This window comes from Cyanistes caeruleus, chromosome 7, assembly GCF_971803275.1.
Source record: "Cyanistes caeruleus chromosome 7, bCyaCae1.hap1.1, whole genome shotgun sequence".
In the NCBI taxonomy this organism is placed as follows: Eukaryota; Metazoa; Chordata; class Aves; order Passeriformes; family Paridae; genus Cyanistes; species Cyanistes caeruleus.
The window spans coordinates 12,874,185-12,890,648 of record NC_141707.1 but is presented as its reverse complement, the minus strand read 5'-3'; the positions used below and the strand labels follow the sequence as shown (position 1 = coordinate 12,890,648).

General features: G+C 40.1%; 1 protein-coding gene across 4 annotated transcripts in view; it reads right to left on the bottom strand.

Moving 5' to 3' along the window:
• LOC111931945 (uncharacterized) overlaps nucleotides 1-16,464 on the bottom strand; it is a 193,271-nt gene that overhangs the window by 64,574 nt on the left and 112,233 nt on the right. For 2 of the 4 annotated variants that reach the window (XM_086897293.1, XM_086897294.1), the window contains 2 exons: nucleotides 16,120-16,198; nucleotides 12,720-12,871 (listed from right to left, as the gene is read on the bottom strand). In XM_086897293.1, the coding sequence (XP_086753419.1) occupies nucleotides 12,720-12,871; nucleotides 16,120-16,198 (231 nt within the window). The remainder of the gene's footprint in view (nucleotides 1-12,719; nucleotides 12,872-16,119; nucleotides 16,199-16,464) is intronic. The other 2 variants (XM_086897296.1, XM_086897295.1) reach the window with 1 other exon arrangement.

Sequence of the window (16,464 nt, the reverse complement as noted above, 5' to 3'; positions counted from 1 at the left end):
TTAATTTCAGTTATAGTGCCTGTTGATCCCCAGAACAAATATTATCTCCTCAAGAGATGCCATAGCTTTATGAACAGGAAAGCTCTTCTAAATTACATTATGTACTCACATAGTCCTTAACAAGGTGGCATAAAAAGTTGGATGTGAAGAGCAGCACAGATCTAGATTGGTGTTCAGAGCAGAGCTATGTACTTTTAGTTCTGGTAGTGTTGATGACTACATGATATTCCATGAGCTGGAGGTCTGAGCTGTGAGTTTCAAAACTATGGGGATATATCTGTGCCTTTACTGACTGGAAAGAACCTAAATGTGGTTGTGATCTCTTTTGGAGCTTCAGAATCCCTGCAACACAGGGATCTCTTTTAGGTCTCAAAGCTCAGTCCAGACAGAGTATAACTTGGTTTATAATGACAAAAGCAAATAAAATTGGATGTATTACTAATTTGTTATATAGGAACTTTTCTATTGGTTTAGTTATACAAAGTATATTTCTCTAAATGTGTTTGAATCTTGATTTTTCTTACAATCAAGTTTGCCACAACATTACTGTTAATATTACTAAATTCTGTTGGACCTCAGCTGCCACTCCCTTCAAAAAAGACTTCTCTTGTATGTTGTGCAGAGCTGTGTCAAATTCATCTGGGCAAGTTTGTAATGTCTGTATTTTTAGCACTTTATTTTCTTTCTGGCTTCTAGGTCTTCAAATGGAGAGATATTTCCCTTACTGCTATTGAACAAAAATGTGAATTATTGTCAGCTGTATTTTGTAAACTATTGACCAACATAAGGGGAAGCCTGATTTCTGTCTTAAGAGAGCTAGTTTTGGATATATAACAACTGCAGGATGTATTGTAACAATGTACACCTGTCTAACTAAAGCCTTTTTCTTTCCACATCTTCTGTGTTGAGATTTGTGATCTTTGTGACCACAAGGTCACTGCAGCTGAAATTCTGGCTTTGTTCAGAGAGATAATGGCGTAGGTGAATTTGTTATGCTCTCATTCACTCTCTCACATATAAGCAGGAGATCCTATTACTGTTACTTCTTTCCATATTTGAGATAAATGTGTTCCATGCTGTCAGATGCAGACTTTATCGAGAAAAGTGTAATCAAAGCTACTATAAAATAAAAGCACGGGGCAAGCCAAGCTGCTCAGTAGTAGCAGTAATAAAGACACGGTTACATTGTGCTGCTTTTGTGAGGAGATGCCACTTGGAGAGATTTCTCAAGAAAAACATTTACTAAGATACTTCTAACCATTGAATTAATCTTAAATTATTGAATTATTTTTCAAAGTATGACCTTGTGTTGCTCTGAAATGAAGGCCTAAGCTTTGAGGCTCCATAAGAAGTTTTAATCTTCATTTATGTAAGGTGTGTAGCAAACAGTAACTAACACAGACTTGGTGATTGAGACCTCTGCTGATTTGCTTTGGTCATGAAGTACAGATCCAGGTATTTGCCTAAAAGAAAGGTGATGCACCTGTGGACAGGCCATGGTGCACAATGGCTGTGAGGACACCCCGCTCTGGCTCTGCCTGGGGCATTTTGGGATGACCAAGGGGGACCCAGCTGAGGCTGCAGTTTCCTTTCATTCATACTTAGTGGCTTAAAACAACGTGCTGGGAAAACCCAAGACTGAGGCCTTCTCACTAAAACTCTGTCTCGACGTCCTCTGTCAGATTTCAAGAAAAAACATTTTAAAGTTAGGTTTTGTTTCACTATGTGCACCATGTTTCTTAAAATTACATCATTGTTTTCCTGGCATTTAGTAAAAGCTGGTCCACTGAGTGTGCTTTGTTTGGGACTCTACCTTTTCAAGGCAACTGTTTGTGATTTTTGAGAATTAACAGGTGAATTTCAACTGTTTAACAGCAAGGCTTGTTCTTTTACTTCCCAAATACTTATTTTTACTTTACTTTTACTTTACTCCATACTTTTAGTGGTATGCCCTAAAATCTGGAATCCTGTAAAGTTCATATCAGTGGTCTAAACTGCATGTACTCAGGGAGAAAGAAGAACCAGCATGCAGGGTGACCTGCAGGCTGCACAAACTTTCTGTCAGGGGACAGTGAGATTAAGCTGATTTAGTCAGGAAGGATCCTTTATGATTGCTTAGAGGTGTGGTTTTGGATTCATTGTGTATAATTGTCCATGGGTTAAAAAGGGCCATTTCTAGCCCCCATTTGTGAAAAATGCAGTTATTCACAATGATAAGAGGAGCAAATTTATTTGGACCTCTGCCAGAGATGACAGCAACACCATCCTCTCCTGTTTTTCATATTACCCAGAGTGTTTATTTGAAAAGCCATGTAAGGCTCTTTCTGAAGAGGCAGGAAGATGGGTGGGCCCTGCCCTGAAGGTTTGGTAATCTGAAGATCTAACTGAAAAAACATGAAAGAAAAAGTTATAATATCCATATTTCCCCATCCCGTGTTTGTCGTCTCTTTAAAAACAGCTTGAGCTCTAACCACAGCAGCAAAACTTGCAGGACTGTCAAATGACCTCCAGGAATTTATGTTTGTCTCCACAACTGCAATTTAACTGTGTCTAAGTGCAGACTAAAGGGATGTCCCTGTGTCCCTGAGCTCTCCTTTGTGCTGGCTTTAATAGCTGAAGGATGGTACAGGGATCCACCTCACGGAGCCAGTGCTGTAAATGATCTGGTAATCTTTTGTCAGGTCACTTTTTCAACCAGACCACTTCCCTGGCCCAGCTTCCTCTGCAGTCACAATGTCTGCTCTGCACAGGGGCCAGGACTTGACAGGTTGGAGCTCCCTTTCTAGTAGCTATCCATGCTTAAAGGAGATTAATCAGATTGTGAGCACACACATGGAACTCTCATTTTACATACAGGCAATATCCAACCCTGAGTAAATCTTAACAGGGAGTTCATGGAGATGTTTTTGGGAGGAGGAGAGGGGGGAGTGTTCCTTGGTTAATTTCATAGCCAGTGAAGGTCAAAGAAGCCCACAGACCCTAGAATGGCTGTCTAATGTCACGGGTCCCTGGGAGTCTGGTGGTAAGGCATTGTGTGATATTAAAGGCTCACTTTGTGGATATATCCAATAATATGTGTGGAAAAAACCCCAGATGAATTCCAATGAAATCTGTAGCTGTTGCAGCCATAGGAGTTCAGACATGTAGTGCTGATGCTCCTGAGGGCTTCAGAAACCTTATTGTGATGGTGTTCGGGGTCAAAGATGGTCAGTACTTTTAAGTTCCTGATTTTTGAAGTCAGACTTGTCATGCTTGGTGTCCTGATTTATGATTTTTGAACATTTAGGTTGGCAGCAGAGAGAAAAGACAATCTCTAACTTGATTTAAGGAAAAGGCTTGTATTTGGCCTCTGTAATTTGTATTCCTGCCTGAAAAGACCCTGAGCTACCTCCCCAATTCTCCCCCTCGGCTCAGCTGTGTCTGTAACTTTGTTCTCATCCCTGCACCAGGAGTTTCTCCTGGCTGGGATCTGGGCCTGCCCCCCAGAGCAGCTTGCAGAATGGGATGGGACCCTCATCAGTCATTGTCCTGTGGCTGACACCACCCTCACAGACAGATGGAGAGCTGAGTGTTAGTCACTAGTCCAAGCTTCAGGATATTTCCCTTCATTTGGGATTATGATGATGATCTTCAGAGAGCTTTCCCCTGTATTTTTTTTCCCAGAATTTTTATCTTTTATCATTAAGCAGGCAGCTGTTCATCAAGTAAATCTGGTGCTTCTCAAAATACCATAAAGCTAAAGGGAAAAAAAGGCACAGAAAGATAGATGTAACTGTCTGTTTAGTTTATCTTTTTGTCCAAAGTGACTAATGTAATTTAAGTGATATTTTATAGAAATAGTTGATATCCAAAGCTAAAACCTCATGTAACAAATCTCAGCACAGATGGTATTGTGGTGGCAATCAAAGAAAAATGGCATATAGTAAATTAGTAGAGAAGATTTCGAATCCAATATAGTAAGTCTTGAAAGATGGTTGAAAAAACAACACTTTATATGTTCAGAAATTAGAAAGTTAGCATCTGACAAAAATATCACAAAACCTGGCCTTAAATGTTTTAATCTGCCAAACTGAGCTAAAGATACTCAGGGTAGGTGTGGAAGTGAACCTTACATAAGTGAGGGCAGATTGTAGGCTCTTTGCTGAGTAACAAAATAAACTCCTTAGTTTGTACCTAAAAGTATCCTTCTTAATCTCTGTGTTACAGAAGCATCTTTTGAGGAATAATACTGAGGCAGTGGCAACGCTGATTTTCTGGGTAAAGGTAAATACCTGCTTTATGGTATTTATATACCATATGTATATACACCTGCTTCAAGCCTATGGAACAAACCAGTTTTATGCCTGGACACTTTCAATTCAGCAATTCTGAGTTAGTATTCCAGGAATAAGGAGCCACTCCGAGTTCATGAGCACCAAAATACAAAACCAGACAACACAATAACAAAGCATAAATTCATGAGTGCAAATATGCCGTGTATGGAGGGGGATGTGACAAGGAAGGGTGGCACAGAATTGGAAATGAAAGCTGCAGTGGTTAAATAGTCACAACTGGAAAATCTGCCTGGACAGAATACAATTACTGCCAACTCCTCTGCGGAGAGGCTGGGGAAGATGTGTCTACATGGAATGGGCTGAAAGACCTGAATGTTTCCTCGGCTTGCTGGGAGGGGAGGACAGCACATTGTGAGATGTGCAAGGTTTGTGGTTAAGAGCAAGGACAGCCCACCCAGCTCCAGCAGCCCCTGGGCTGTGGGTGATTGGCAGCTGAGGGACTGCGAGGGCAAGTGTCAGACTTTGTGCCATGGTCTTAATTTTCTCCCCTGGCCATCTGCCTTCAGCTGCTGCTGGAGATTGGCTGCTGGCTTGGAGAGATCCTGGGGCTGACCCAGTCCACATTTCCTCCTGTTCCCTGACAGGAGAGGAATGTTGTCAAAGTCTTTAACAGCAATGATATGTTCAGTGAAAACTTTGGCATCCTTCTGGGAGGTGGGCAAGGTTGATGTTTCACAGAACTGGTCAGATATGTGCAAACTCTTAGGAAATCAATTGAGTATATAATAAATTTAATAAATAAGTTTACCTTTAATTAATAGAAGCATTTTCATTGTTGGTTTTGGTAGGCATGTACTTTGCACACATATATAGGAAAGGATTAGGTTTTGATGGAAAAAAAGTAATTCAAACTCATTGACTCTAGCCTCAATAAAAATATTCTGTCATAATATATTCACATTTTATGCTGACTGCTCATTAATGCTATTTCTTTTACCTATTCCACTGGTGGTGAGGGATATATTATTTTATACAAAACTTTGACAGACACAGGCAAGCATCTGCAACGGGAAATGCTTTACCTCTTGTTATATGCAGGTTTTGTTAACTCTTCTAAAATAAATCTTAGGACAGCCTGAGAGTCACATTCATTCATATTCTATATATGTTCTGCAATGAAACAACAATTAAAATAGTGTCTGTAATGCTAAGATTACTGATCTCAAAAAGAGAGTATTTGTTTCAGTTTCAGGATCATTTACAACTTCCATGATAATGGAACTGACATCTAAAATAATTATTCTCCAAATAAATAATTAAACTGAGTAAAGCAGGGCAATTTTAACTATTTATAGGAGGTGTCCCAAAAGACACTAATGGCAATGATTTTTTTTTTTTCTTTAAGAAAGTGGGTTTATAGAATTTCTGCAAGTCATTACACAGGACAAAGAAGGACAGCAATGTCCTCTGCTTTCAACTACAAGCCTTGAAGTGGCAATCGGGGTTTATTTTTACTGCATTTCAGACAATCTCAATGTTTTATAAAAATTACTAAGGAAGTTGGCAAGGTCCAAGCCTTTTCTATTTACTTCTGCTACTTACACTGATAGAAAATTTTCACTGCTTTGATGGAAGGCTGTAGATCACTAACAGTTAAAGGATTTTAGCCTGTGTTCTAGACTCAGTTACTGATCTCCACTGAATATAGGTGAGGCCTAGGATGAGGACCCTAGTTATAGAAGTGTATAATGGGAATGTGTAAAATATGGTGAGCTGATGCACTGAAGTAAAACAAGGATAAAAGTCTAAGCTGGCCAAGATATTCCTGTTAGAACAGTCATGTGGATTTTGGCTTTTGTATGTAGAAGAGATGCAGAGACATTTTTGGATAAGTGCGGTAAGAGATGCATCACTGTGTTCAAAGTTCACCTAGTAAATTACTCATTCAGAACACTGCAAGGTGTGTTATTTGCATTCCTATCTTATTAAATCAAAATCCCAGTTTCAGTCCCTGGGAAGAGGACGTTTTCTTTGTTGTAGGCAGTGTAATAGTACCCTGGGCAGTGTTAAGAGGACAGATAAGAATAAAGATTCTATCAACAGGATCTTTGAATTTTACTGTCTTTTAGTACCACAGGGAACTTTCTCTGCAGCCTGCTAGTCTTTGACTTTTTAATTTTTATTTTTTTTTAAGTTAATGTCAATCACTACTCATTAAATATAATTAATACCAAGAAGAATGAGAGAACTCAATTTAACCAATGTCCTCTTGTTTAAACACAAACATTTTGCCAACAGTTTCTCTGGAATTACAACATCTCAGGTTTCAAATTAAATCTGACATCTAACCTACCATTTGGGACACTAAATATACGACTTTCTCTGGGGAGAAGCTGTCTGTTCAGTTAAAGTGCTGCTGCACCAGCAGTGACCTAACAGGAGAAGGAAAATACAGCTCCTAGCCTTGCTGCCAAGCTGCTTTAAATAGCATTTGAAAAGCAGAAAGTTGTTGATCCTGGGAAACTGTTCCAATCTGCTGTTAAAAATTATAAGGGGTGGCAGTGTGGCTCAAGGATTTTGCTTGTCTCACACACAGAGCTTGTGTTATCTCCTGGCCATCAGAGTGAATGGCAGGAATGCAACCATTGGTTGTATTCCAGATTATCCAGCTCTGTGAAAGGACCCAGGCCATTAACTTGTGAAATCATGAGCAGTACCCCTGCTGCACTGCCACCTTGATTCCCAGGGTAATCTCTGGTAAGGGAAAGAAGAGGAATAAGTTGTCAAGTTCCACAAACATTTTAACTTTCATAGCAAAATTTATGCAAAGTAATAATTGCTCTTACAGGTGACAAATCCAGCCCCAAAACTCCCAGTAAAATGCCAAACACTAGAACAAGCTCTTGAGAAATTTGAGAAATTTGTGTTTGATTTTTATGTGCTGGTGATGCTCCGAATCAAAGGGATGTTTGCTGCCTATAAATCATGTTCACCATGGCACTTCCCCTGGCAGGGAGCTCGCAGTTAGTGATCCAGAATGTGCTAGGATGGCAAGGAACTGGGCATGCAAAGAAAAATGAGTATTTCTCCTCTCAGCAGCTCACCCCTGGTGCTGCAGAGCTATCCCAGACCTACTCACACATGCTGCATGTGGCAAGTACAAAATTAGGATGATAATGTGTGGGCTCCCATGTGCACGGGGCCTGTGTGAGATTGACCTGGCCTCCCAGCCAAAGTTTTGCAAGTTAATTTGAAGCTGAAAGGCTCAATTTGCTTCTGAGGAACTACTGTAAAAATCAGGAGCCATGCAAACAGGCAGAGTGCTTCATTTGTTGTCTTTTCCCGCCTTGTGGATGATTTATAAGCAGTTTAACTGTTAAGGGTCAATTTTTACTCCCATCTCAATTCATTCGAAGGTAGGATCATCGTTTTGGTCAGGCTGTTTTCTCCTTTGACTCATTTTATCTGAACTGGACTGTTAATTGGAGCCAGGGTTTGGTTCCCTTTACTGTGAAATATAATTCTGTTATCACTGCAAGCACATTCTTCCCTAGGTGACTTACACTTTGGTTTTAATTATTTTTAATTTTTTTTTTAAATCCCATGAAATACGAAGTATTTCCTTACTTGGGTAAGCTGGATAGTCCTTTGGTCTAAACAGAGTTCTTTCATTTTGAGATTTCTGATATGCTAAACCTCTGTGAAAGTTTGATAAAAGGCAGCTTTGAGGCTTCTAATTAATTATGTACAAAAAGTTGACAGTACTCTACTGGGAGGTGTTCCTAATAATCCATGCATGTAATATAGTGGGAACATTGTTTATAAATATAAATGAATTGGAAGGTTTGTAACCTTGGAATAATAGAAGATGAGAAATCAAATCATGGCTGGCAACCTCACAATTAAATGTTCCAAGATTAAATGACCTACTTGAAAGCTACATTTTTATCTTTGTTTTCCAGTAAGTAGAGGAAAAATAATCCCTGTAATAGCTCCTTTAAGCTCTTACTGAGAGTGAAGCAGGGAAATGTTTGTTTTAATATTTCATCTCTCCCACAAATGAAAAAACACACTCTTACAGTTCTAGGACTAGTTGGAAAATGCAGTTCACACCATGCTGAAAGAGAGGGTAGAGAAGGGAGAGAGGAAGAAGGTGTCAATAAATTAGCTCCAGAACAGTGGCTAAAGGGTACTGAAAGTCACAGGAAAGGAAAGGAAAGGCAGCCACAAAACTGGAAAATAAAATCTGTCTGTGGGGAAAGTGTTAAGAATATTATCAAAACAAAATGAATCCAAAAGTGTAGAGGAAAGACCAATCTTCAGACTGAATTCACTTCTGTCACCATAGCATTTGGTGGATTAAGAATCCTATTACCATTGGCCAGCATGGATTTAAGAAACCCCACCTCATCACCAGTACTGTACCTGTTTTGCTTATGCTTGGCAGCAGCAGAGCAGCCACCTCCTGGAAAAGGAACAGCATGTCAGTAGTGCTGGGTCACTCAGAACCACACCTTTGCAGATGCTGCTTCAGCTCTCTTCTGCTGGCATCATTAAAAGGAGTATCCACAACTTGAAAAATCACATTTCCATCTGTTCTCATGAAACTTAACAAGGATCACTTTGATAGTCTTGAAGTTAAAGAAATTGAGAATTAAAAATTGACCTTTTGGTTATTTTCTCTCAATGTCTGTTTCAGTGAGGCACAAGTCCTTCACAAGGCTACTGCAGTAATAAAGGGCACAAAGCACCTCAAGGTTGCTAAAGGGAGACAAATCAGTCTGAGCAAACCCCACTTTTCTCCCTGCTGCCCTTTGCCAGGCAGAAGTGACCGCTCCCTGCTGCTCTGCAGTGCTTTTGGCAGGCTGCTGCAGGCTGGCTCAGCCCAGCTGGCCCAGGGGCAGCACTGCCCTGCTCAGACCTGCTTGCTGGGAAGACCTTTATGCAACTTTTTGTCTTTTGAAAAAAGTGTTAATCTCAAAAGTCAGCCAGCTCCCTTTGGCCCTTTCTAACCTGTGGCAGCACTTAAAGCTTGAGGGTGCTGCAATTACTTTTAAACATCAATTTCCATAGAAAACACTCCTGCTTTCAGACATAGAGAGCAAAATACTTAACCTGCTGCCTCCTCCTCTAGACAGCAAGATTCCCAGGAGCCATGACATAGTGTTTTGCTGCTGCCGTTGACCAATGGACCAACAGATTTGGGAAGATGCTGTCCTGCTTTGCAAGAACACTGGATAAAAAATGAAAAATAACTCACAGCTAACACTTTCATGTTCATTTTCAGTTTGTCAGAGGGAAGTGCTCATTTAAGAAATAGATGATTTTAAGTTTGATTTTGAAAGCAAAGCTCTGTTTGGGATCCATCTCCTCATTTCCATATGAGTCACAATAAGATGCAAAGCCCCAGAAGCACACAGTGGGCTGCAAACAGCAGATGCTGAGTTAATCTCCAACCCGTTGTGATTCCTTTTGCTGCTATGCTTGTTGCTCCCAGGAGATTTTTATCAGAGCAGGCATTACAGTTAATTCTTCAGGGATATGGGGAAATAACTAGGGACAGTGAGCCTTGGATCTCTTTAGGTTTATTTAACAGCTGATTATTATTTATTTATTTGTTGGAGTATTTTAAAAATATTTATATTTATATTGCATTTTTAAATAATGCAAATATTTGAAGAGAAGTACCTTGTTTCAGATTTCTGCTTTGGAAACCCAGGAAAGAAAACATGTGGCAGATATTTCATGATTGTATTTTTAACCTTCACATAGGAAAACTGAGAGGGAAATTTGCACTTCAAGCTATAGCTGGAAACAAACCACCCACATACAGAGATAATAAAACATCAAAAGGCCTGTGAAATATGCTGGCACATGCATATGTGTTTAAAAGTGCACAAAAATGAAGAAATCGGGAACATGAAACTAAAGTTCTTTTCCAGCTGTAATATTAGTTATAATAAAGCAACTTTTAGTCCGTAACTCAAGCTCAGCTGAAGTGATATGGTAAAAATTAATGTTTTCTGTAGTATTCAGGTTGCTGAACATAAACATATCTGCTCACAGGATTTAGGATATTGCAAGATGCAAACATTACTCAGCCTCATTAATTCTCTTTGGCTTGAAAATTGTTGTCTTGTGCTCTGGGGATGATGTTGTTTTATTAAAGTGAAAGTTCTGAAAACATCTCATGGAAATGCTAATGCCATTTCACTCATGATCTCAAGGCTCAGCACCATTGTGTTGAACCCAGCAGAAGCTTGTTGTTGGCTTTTTCCAGGGTAACACGGCTGCAGGAGCAGTTCCAGATGATTCCCTCTCATTTTGACATGACAGCACCATGGGGACAGTTGGGTTCTGCAGCGTGGGCTGCCAGAGAGGTCAGAGGCACCCCACAGCTGCTGGGGCACCCTGCGCTCCCTCCTCCTCCTCTTGGCCAGCCATGGAGATTCCTGGAGGGGACAGGAGGTCAGATCAGTCCCCCTGGGGCAGTCCAGAGGAGATTGCTGTTACTGCAAAAACCTTCAAGAGCTTTTTTCTTCTGTCTGCTGGCAGTTTCTCTCTTGGTCTTTCCTGGGTTTCTCTGTGAGCTGGGATGGAGCCCTGGGTGTCCCAGGCTGTCAGAAACAGAGCAGTCCTGCTCTGCCCTCTGCTCCTGCCAAGCACTGACACCCCAGCACAGCATCCTAGGGATTACTGCTTTTGGCATGTGGCCACTGCTGAAGAACATTGCCAAAACCAGAATTTTTGACCTGAGTTTCTTTTTTTAACTTCCCATTTATTTGATTCTGCAGCTATTAAAGTGTAGGGTATTAAAATGAAGGCTGGGAGCGCTGGAAAAATCCTGAACAGTGAGCTGTGCCCCAGTGCCTGAGGTCTCCTTTTGAGGTAGATCTGTTATCAGACATGAAACTGGAAATATCAGCTCTCACTTGACGGGCTTTTCTTTGGTAGAGGAACAAAGGTACTAAGCATCTGTAGCTGATAGTCATTGCTATTTTTATATCAAAGCTTCCTTATCTACTTGGCGAGTGATTCAGGGATTTTCTCTCTCTCCTAGGTGCCCCTGCAATATGTTGTAATCTCTCACATATCCTCATTACACTTTTTGCTCCACATTAATAAGAAATGAAGAAGTCAGGTTGCATTAGTTTTCTTATCTTATCCATCTCTTTTAAGAATTCCTACCCCAAGAAGTTAAATGCCCTCTTTTCACTTGGCTGTCTCGTTTCCCTTTACTATGAGCTTTTCTTCTCCATTCTGTGCTCACAATATCTCTGCTCTGTGACCTGAGTTGACCTCCCCAAAGCTTTTAACAAAATGTTTAAATTCAGTATTGTTAGCTTTCATATGTGCATTGCACATGCCAGCTTATTCTTATATGTATAAATATACTTCTGCTTAGTTTTTAATCCTTTTCTTATGTCTCCCTCCCTTCCTCCCTCCCCAGGTTTTCATGCAAGTGGGTTTGCTTTATCTGTCCCAGCAGATGCTGTGAGCTGTGATGGTCCCTCCTTAGCACTTCTGCCTGCCTCCACTGGCTGTAGTCAGATCTGTTCTGTTCTCCTGCAAAGGCCAGCTCTGATGTTTCACTTTGGCTCTGACATGAAAAATTATCTCAAATGACGATGGCTTCAAACTCACAGGAAACAGAGACAGGCAGAAGTGTGATATTTGGACCAGGATTTTAAGTTCTACAGAGTTCAGGCTATCTTGATCTGCCTAGTATGATGATAAAGGTTGCAAATAAGTTAGCAACTGAGGTAGCACTCATTCTAATGATAAGGAAGCTCAAAAGTTTGGCATCAGCTTCTTCTATCAAAAAAAGCTAATTTCCAGTTGACCATTTATCAGTCTTTGAGCTCTTGATTCACAAATCCTAGCTTTTGTAATGTGACAACTAAACACTGAAACACTGCTCAGAGCTATGTAACTTCTTCGTGAAATGTTAATGAGTTTCTTTTTCTGTATCAAAGGGGAAAAAAAAGAGTGATGGCATGTTTTTTGGTAATGTACAAATGTATTTCCAGGTAACTCTGACACGGTCTCAGAACAAAAAGTGTTACCAAAGGGGAAAATAGCACCTCTATGGCTCTCCCCAGTACTAAGAACCAGGCCACACAAAACTGACACAGTGAAGGTCTACCTTGCCTGGCCAAATGTCCAAAGAGGTCTCTGAAACACCATGGAGTTCGTTGCTCTATCACACCAAAGATACCAGGGAATTTTGGTAAAGTGCTGCTGCAGAATGCTAAGGGATGGCTGCAGTAGCTGAGTAGAGTCACATTTTAGTCCTTGCCTACAGTACCACTCTTTGAACCCCATTTCACAGACCCTAAAGGGGATGTAAGGAATGCTGCAATCCCCACCATTTAGCAAAAAGGCTGGTGTATGATAGAAAACAAACAACAACTTGCATCAAAGAATATTCCATAATCCACTGACCTGTAGGTGTCTGGGATGCCAAAAGATGTGGGGGCATGGCTGCAGAATGAGTTGGTCAATAGCAGGAGCTCCACAAGACCCAGAGGAAATGAAAATGCTGCTCAGAGCATGAACTGAATATCCTTTCATCTGCTGGCATTGGAGAGACCAACCTGCAAGTGAAAAAGGCACATTGGCAGCTGTAAGCTTTTTGGTCAGCACCTCCATTTTTCTAAAGCAATTCCTTCAAAACATACAGTTCCTGGATTCCTTTTTATGAGCTCTGTTATCAGTTATTATGTTGGTATGTTCCCTGCTCTTTGTGAGCAGTAAGTGGTGAAAATATAAACCAAAGGGCTGCTTTCTGAGCCCATGTCCTTAGTGAATCAGGTTTTTACATCAGTTTCCTGCCTATTCACTTTCAGGTCTGATTTTTTTTTTTTTTTTAAGAGTATTTTGCTACAGCTCACACTGGAAAATTCTCTCTTCTGTTGCTGGTGCTTTGGCATAGCCTCCAGCCTCCTGCAGTGAACTGTGTCTGATGCAGCTTCGATCCACAATATATCTCCTATTTCCCTTCAGCTGCTCTCCCTTTCCTCTTAAACTGTGAACCAATAATCACAATTCTTGGAAGGAATTTTACACATATGCCAAGAGCATGCTTTTAACCAGGGACTTCTGCCTGCATGTGCTGTGAAAGAGGGGAGAGGGGAGCATGGTGGGAATTTTGTCCCCCTTTTGAAGCCCTCCATGAACGTGCTGCTTTGGAGGGATAGTGTGCCCAGTGCTGAGGTGGTGTGCTGGGTTGGGTGGGTGTGTGTGGCTGCATGCAAACAAAGATGCTCCCCTTCCCTTAGTAAGGAATCCAGCCACTGCCAATGGCACTGCCATCAGATTAATTTTATACAAGATGCAGGTAGGGGAACGGCAAAACCACATGGTCTATGTAGACTGTATTCCATCACAGTTTTGTAGTTGTTTTAAGTTCATAAACATGCAATCTCATTTAAATCCTGAATACTTATCCACGTGTACTGCTTCTGAAGACATTACTGCTGCCTTTTACTGTGTCATAAAATTGCATTTATCTTAAAATAGAAATTCAAATTTTGCTCTAAACACCTTTGCAGGTGTTAAAATTGGTGTTTTAAATACCGATTCATCAAGTATTGGAAAGTCTGCCTCTCCTAACCAGCATGTTATGAGGACTGTGAGCCACTTGAAGGGATTTGTGGGGGGGTGTGTGGTGCTTCTGAGTGTGTGCAAAATTATATGAGACAGATCTGGGGAAGAATTTCCTCTTTACTGCCTGGACCCATAACACTTTGTTATCCTGTTGGCTGCCTTCTTGCACTGAGTAACTCTCTGGAGTGAAAGCTGATGTTGGGGGAGACAATAACAAGCTGGAGCACTCTTTAGACTCTTGGGTAGACTCTTAGAAGGCTGCCTTCTAAGGATGAGAATTTTAATTTCCCAGGACTTTTCTGGTTGGTTCTCAGCTAGGGACATGATTGTTTAGCAGTAGAAACCCAAACTCTGCATAAGGAGACTCACACCCAGAGCTTGTGTTCCCTCTGTTTGTCCAAAAGGAAGAAAGTAGCCAAAACAATTATTTTGAAAGATTTAGGATATTTAGTACAATGCTGAACTGGACAGGCTATTTCCTTCCCATGTAAATATAAACACTGATCATAAATGGAAAAATGTGCAAGAACTACAGACTAGGAACATAAACTGTTAACTTGTTGGGTTTCATGTCCTCCCTCTCCAACAGAGAAGAAAGGGTCATATCATGGATGTGAGCAAAGCAAATGTCAAGTAAAGGGAGAAAAATGAGTGTATGGATATTTGCATATGTACTGGAGAGAAAATCTTGGGCAAATTTCTTATGGCATTTCTTTGCTCTTGAGATGAATTTTAAATAACAGGAAGTAATTCCTTCTAGGGTTTTCCATAAATGATGATTTATATGATTTTGACTCAAGGCTATTCCTGTGATATATAGATAAAAATGTATCAATATTTGTGCAGATATATCTGTAACAGATGAGTCATGTTTCTTCAATTAAAAATATATTCTTGATGCAAACATTTTCTAAAAGTTGTCATGTTCCCCCATTCATCTCCCATTGCATCCTCCAGTTTTCCTACTCTTAAAAAGTTATTTTTATTAAAAGAAAATGTTTTCAAATGTCCTGGAGATTTTTGTTAAGTAATTAAGAGATAGTAATAAATGAATGTATATTTATATGATTTCAATGCCAGCTCATGAATTGTGTTGACACAATTGCAATCACAATTGACACTGCAATCCTGCAGACCGAGTTCTAAAGGAAGCAACAAGTCTGGCAGAGGATTTTAACTTGTAAATGGGTTGTACAAGCCAGTCCCTGTCACATGCAGGGGCACTGCCTTCTGGAATACAGCAAGTCCCAGACTGCAGGTTTATTGAAGAGCTTTTACCCTTTCCTTCATGGGTGGGATTTGTGGTAAAGAAGAGCAACACCATTCATAACACAGTGCACCTATTCCAGCTTTCCATTTCCATACATCTGTGCTATTGAAAGCAAATCTGCTGTTCCTCTTTAGTGAGATACACAGCCAGTCCTGGATGAAAAAATATTTTACAAAAATCTGGCAGGAGTCTGTAAATAAATATTTTAATGCCCTAAATCTAAAGACCACTGTATTCAACTGAACTGCTAAATATAAGAGTAAGTTGATCAGTGGCTCCCATTCTTGGTATTTATTTTTGGCCATTCTTCAAGCATGTTCTTGCATTTTCTTGACTTTCTGTATGCTTTAAAATTAGGTACATATATAATTCAAACTCAGAAAAACAAATGCTGACTTGGACCAAAGAATAATAAATTTCTAAGGATTTCTCAAGCCCATAGCAATTTCATCAAATGAATGCATAACATAAACAGAGAGGTTAAAAAACCTTACATGTTTTGAGTCAGAGAGTCTGGATGTTGTACAACCTCTTTTGCTGGTGTTTTCAAGTCACTTTGGAAAATTTTTGTTCATCAAAATTGGGTTTCCATCAGGAATGTTTTAGTTTATTTGAAAATAAATCTTGGGGAAGTTGATGAGAAGCCTACATGCTATCCTAGAAAATAAAAAAATAAATCTTTGGAAATATTCAAATTTTAGTCTTTCATACAAAGCTGTTTTTTGAACAGACTGCATTCTGTCTTTCTGTTTCCCTTGTCTTTTTATAGATCATCATATTATGCTTCTGTGTAGAGTTAAAACATTTATTTCTCACTCCTGTATGATAAATAAAAGAACCAGTTCCTATTTTCATTATTCTGCTTCCTCAGTAATTTCCAGCTGTTAATTAATGAGTGCAGTCAAATAATTTCTGTTACTTTATTTTAATCCATTGCTCAGCGTGATTTTGAACTCGAAGTCATACCAGTTCTGCAGCAACCTGTCAGATGAGTGCTGAAGAGATTGGCTCCCTCACAGGTAATCCCTCTTACCATCACAAGTCCCTGTTAAAGAGAACAGAGCACAGCTGTCCACACCAGCTCCTTGCTAAACTAGAGAGCAAAATCAGGATCATGCAAAAGGAGTGAAACTCTGGCAGAAATAAAGTAAAACACCATTAAACCCTTCTATGCTTCTGCTTCTTTTGGGTCTTGCTAATGGGAATTCTACTCCCTGTGACTTATTCCTCTGGCAGCAAGGTAAGTCAGGGTCATTGTGCCTGTCCTGGAGCAGACACAGGCTGCAGACAGCAGCTGGCCAGCTGGCAGGA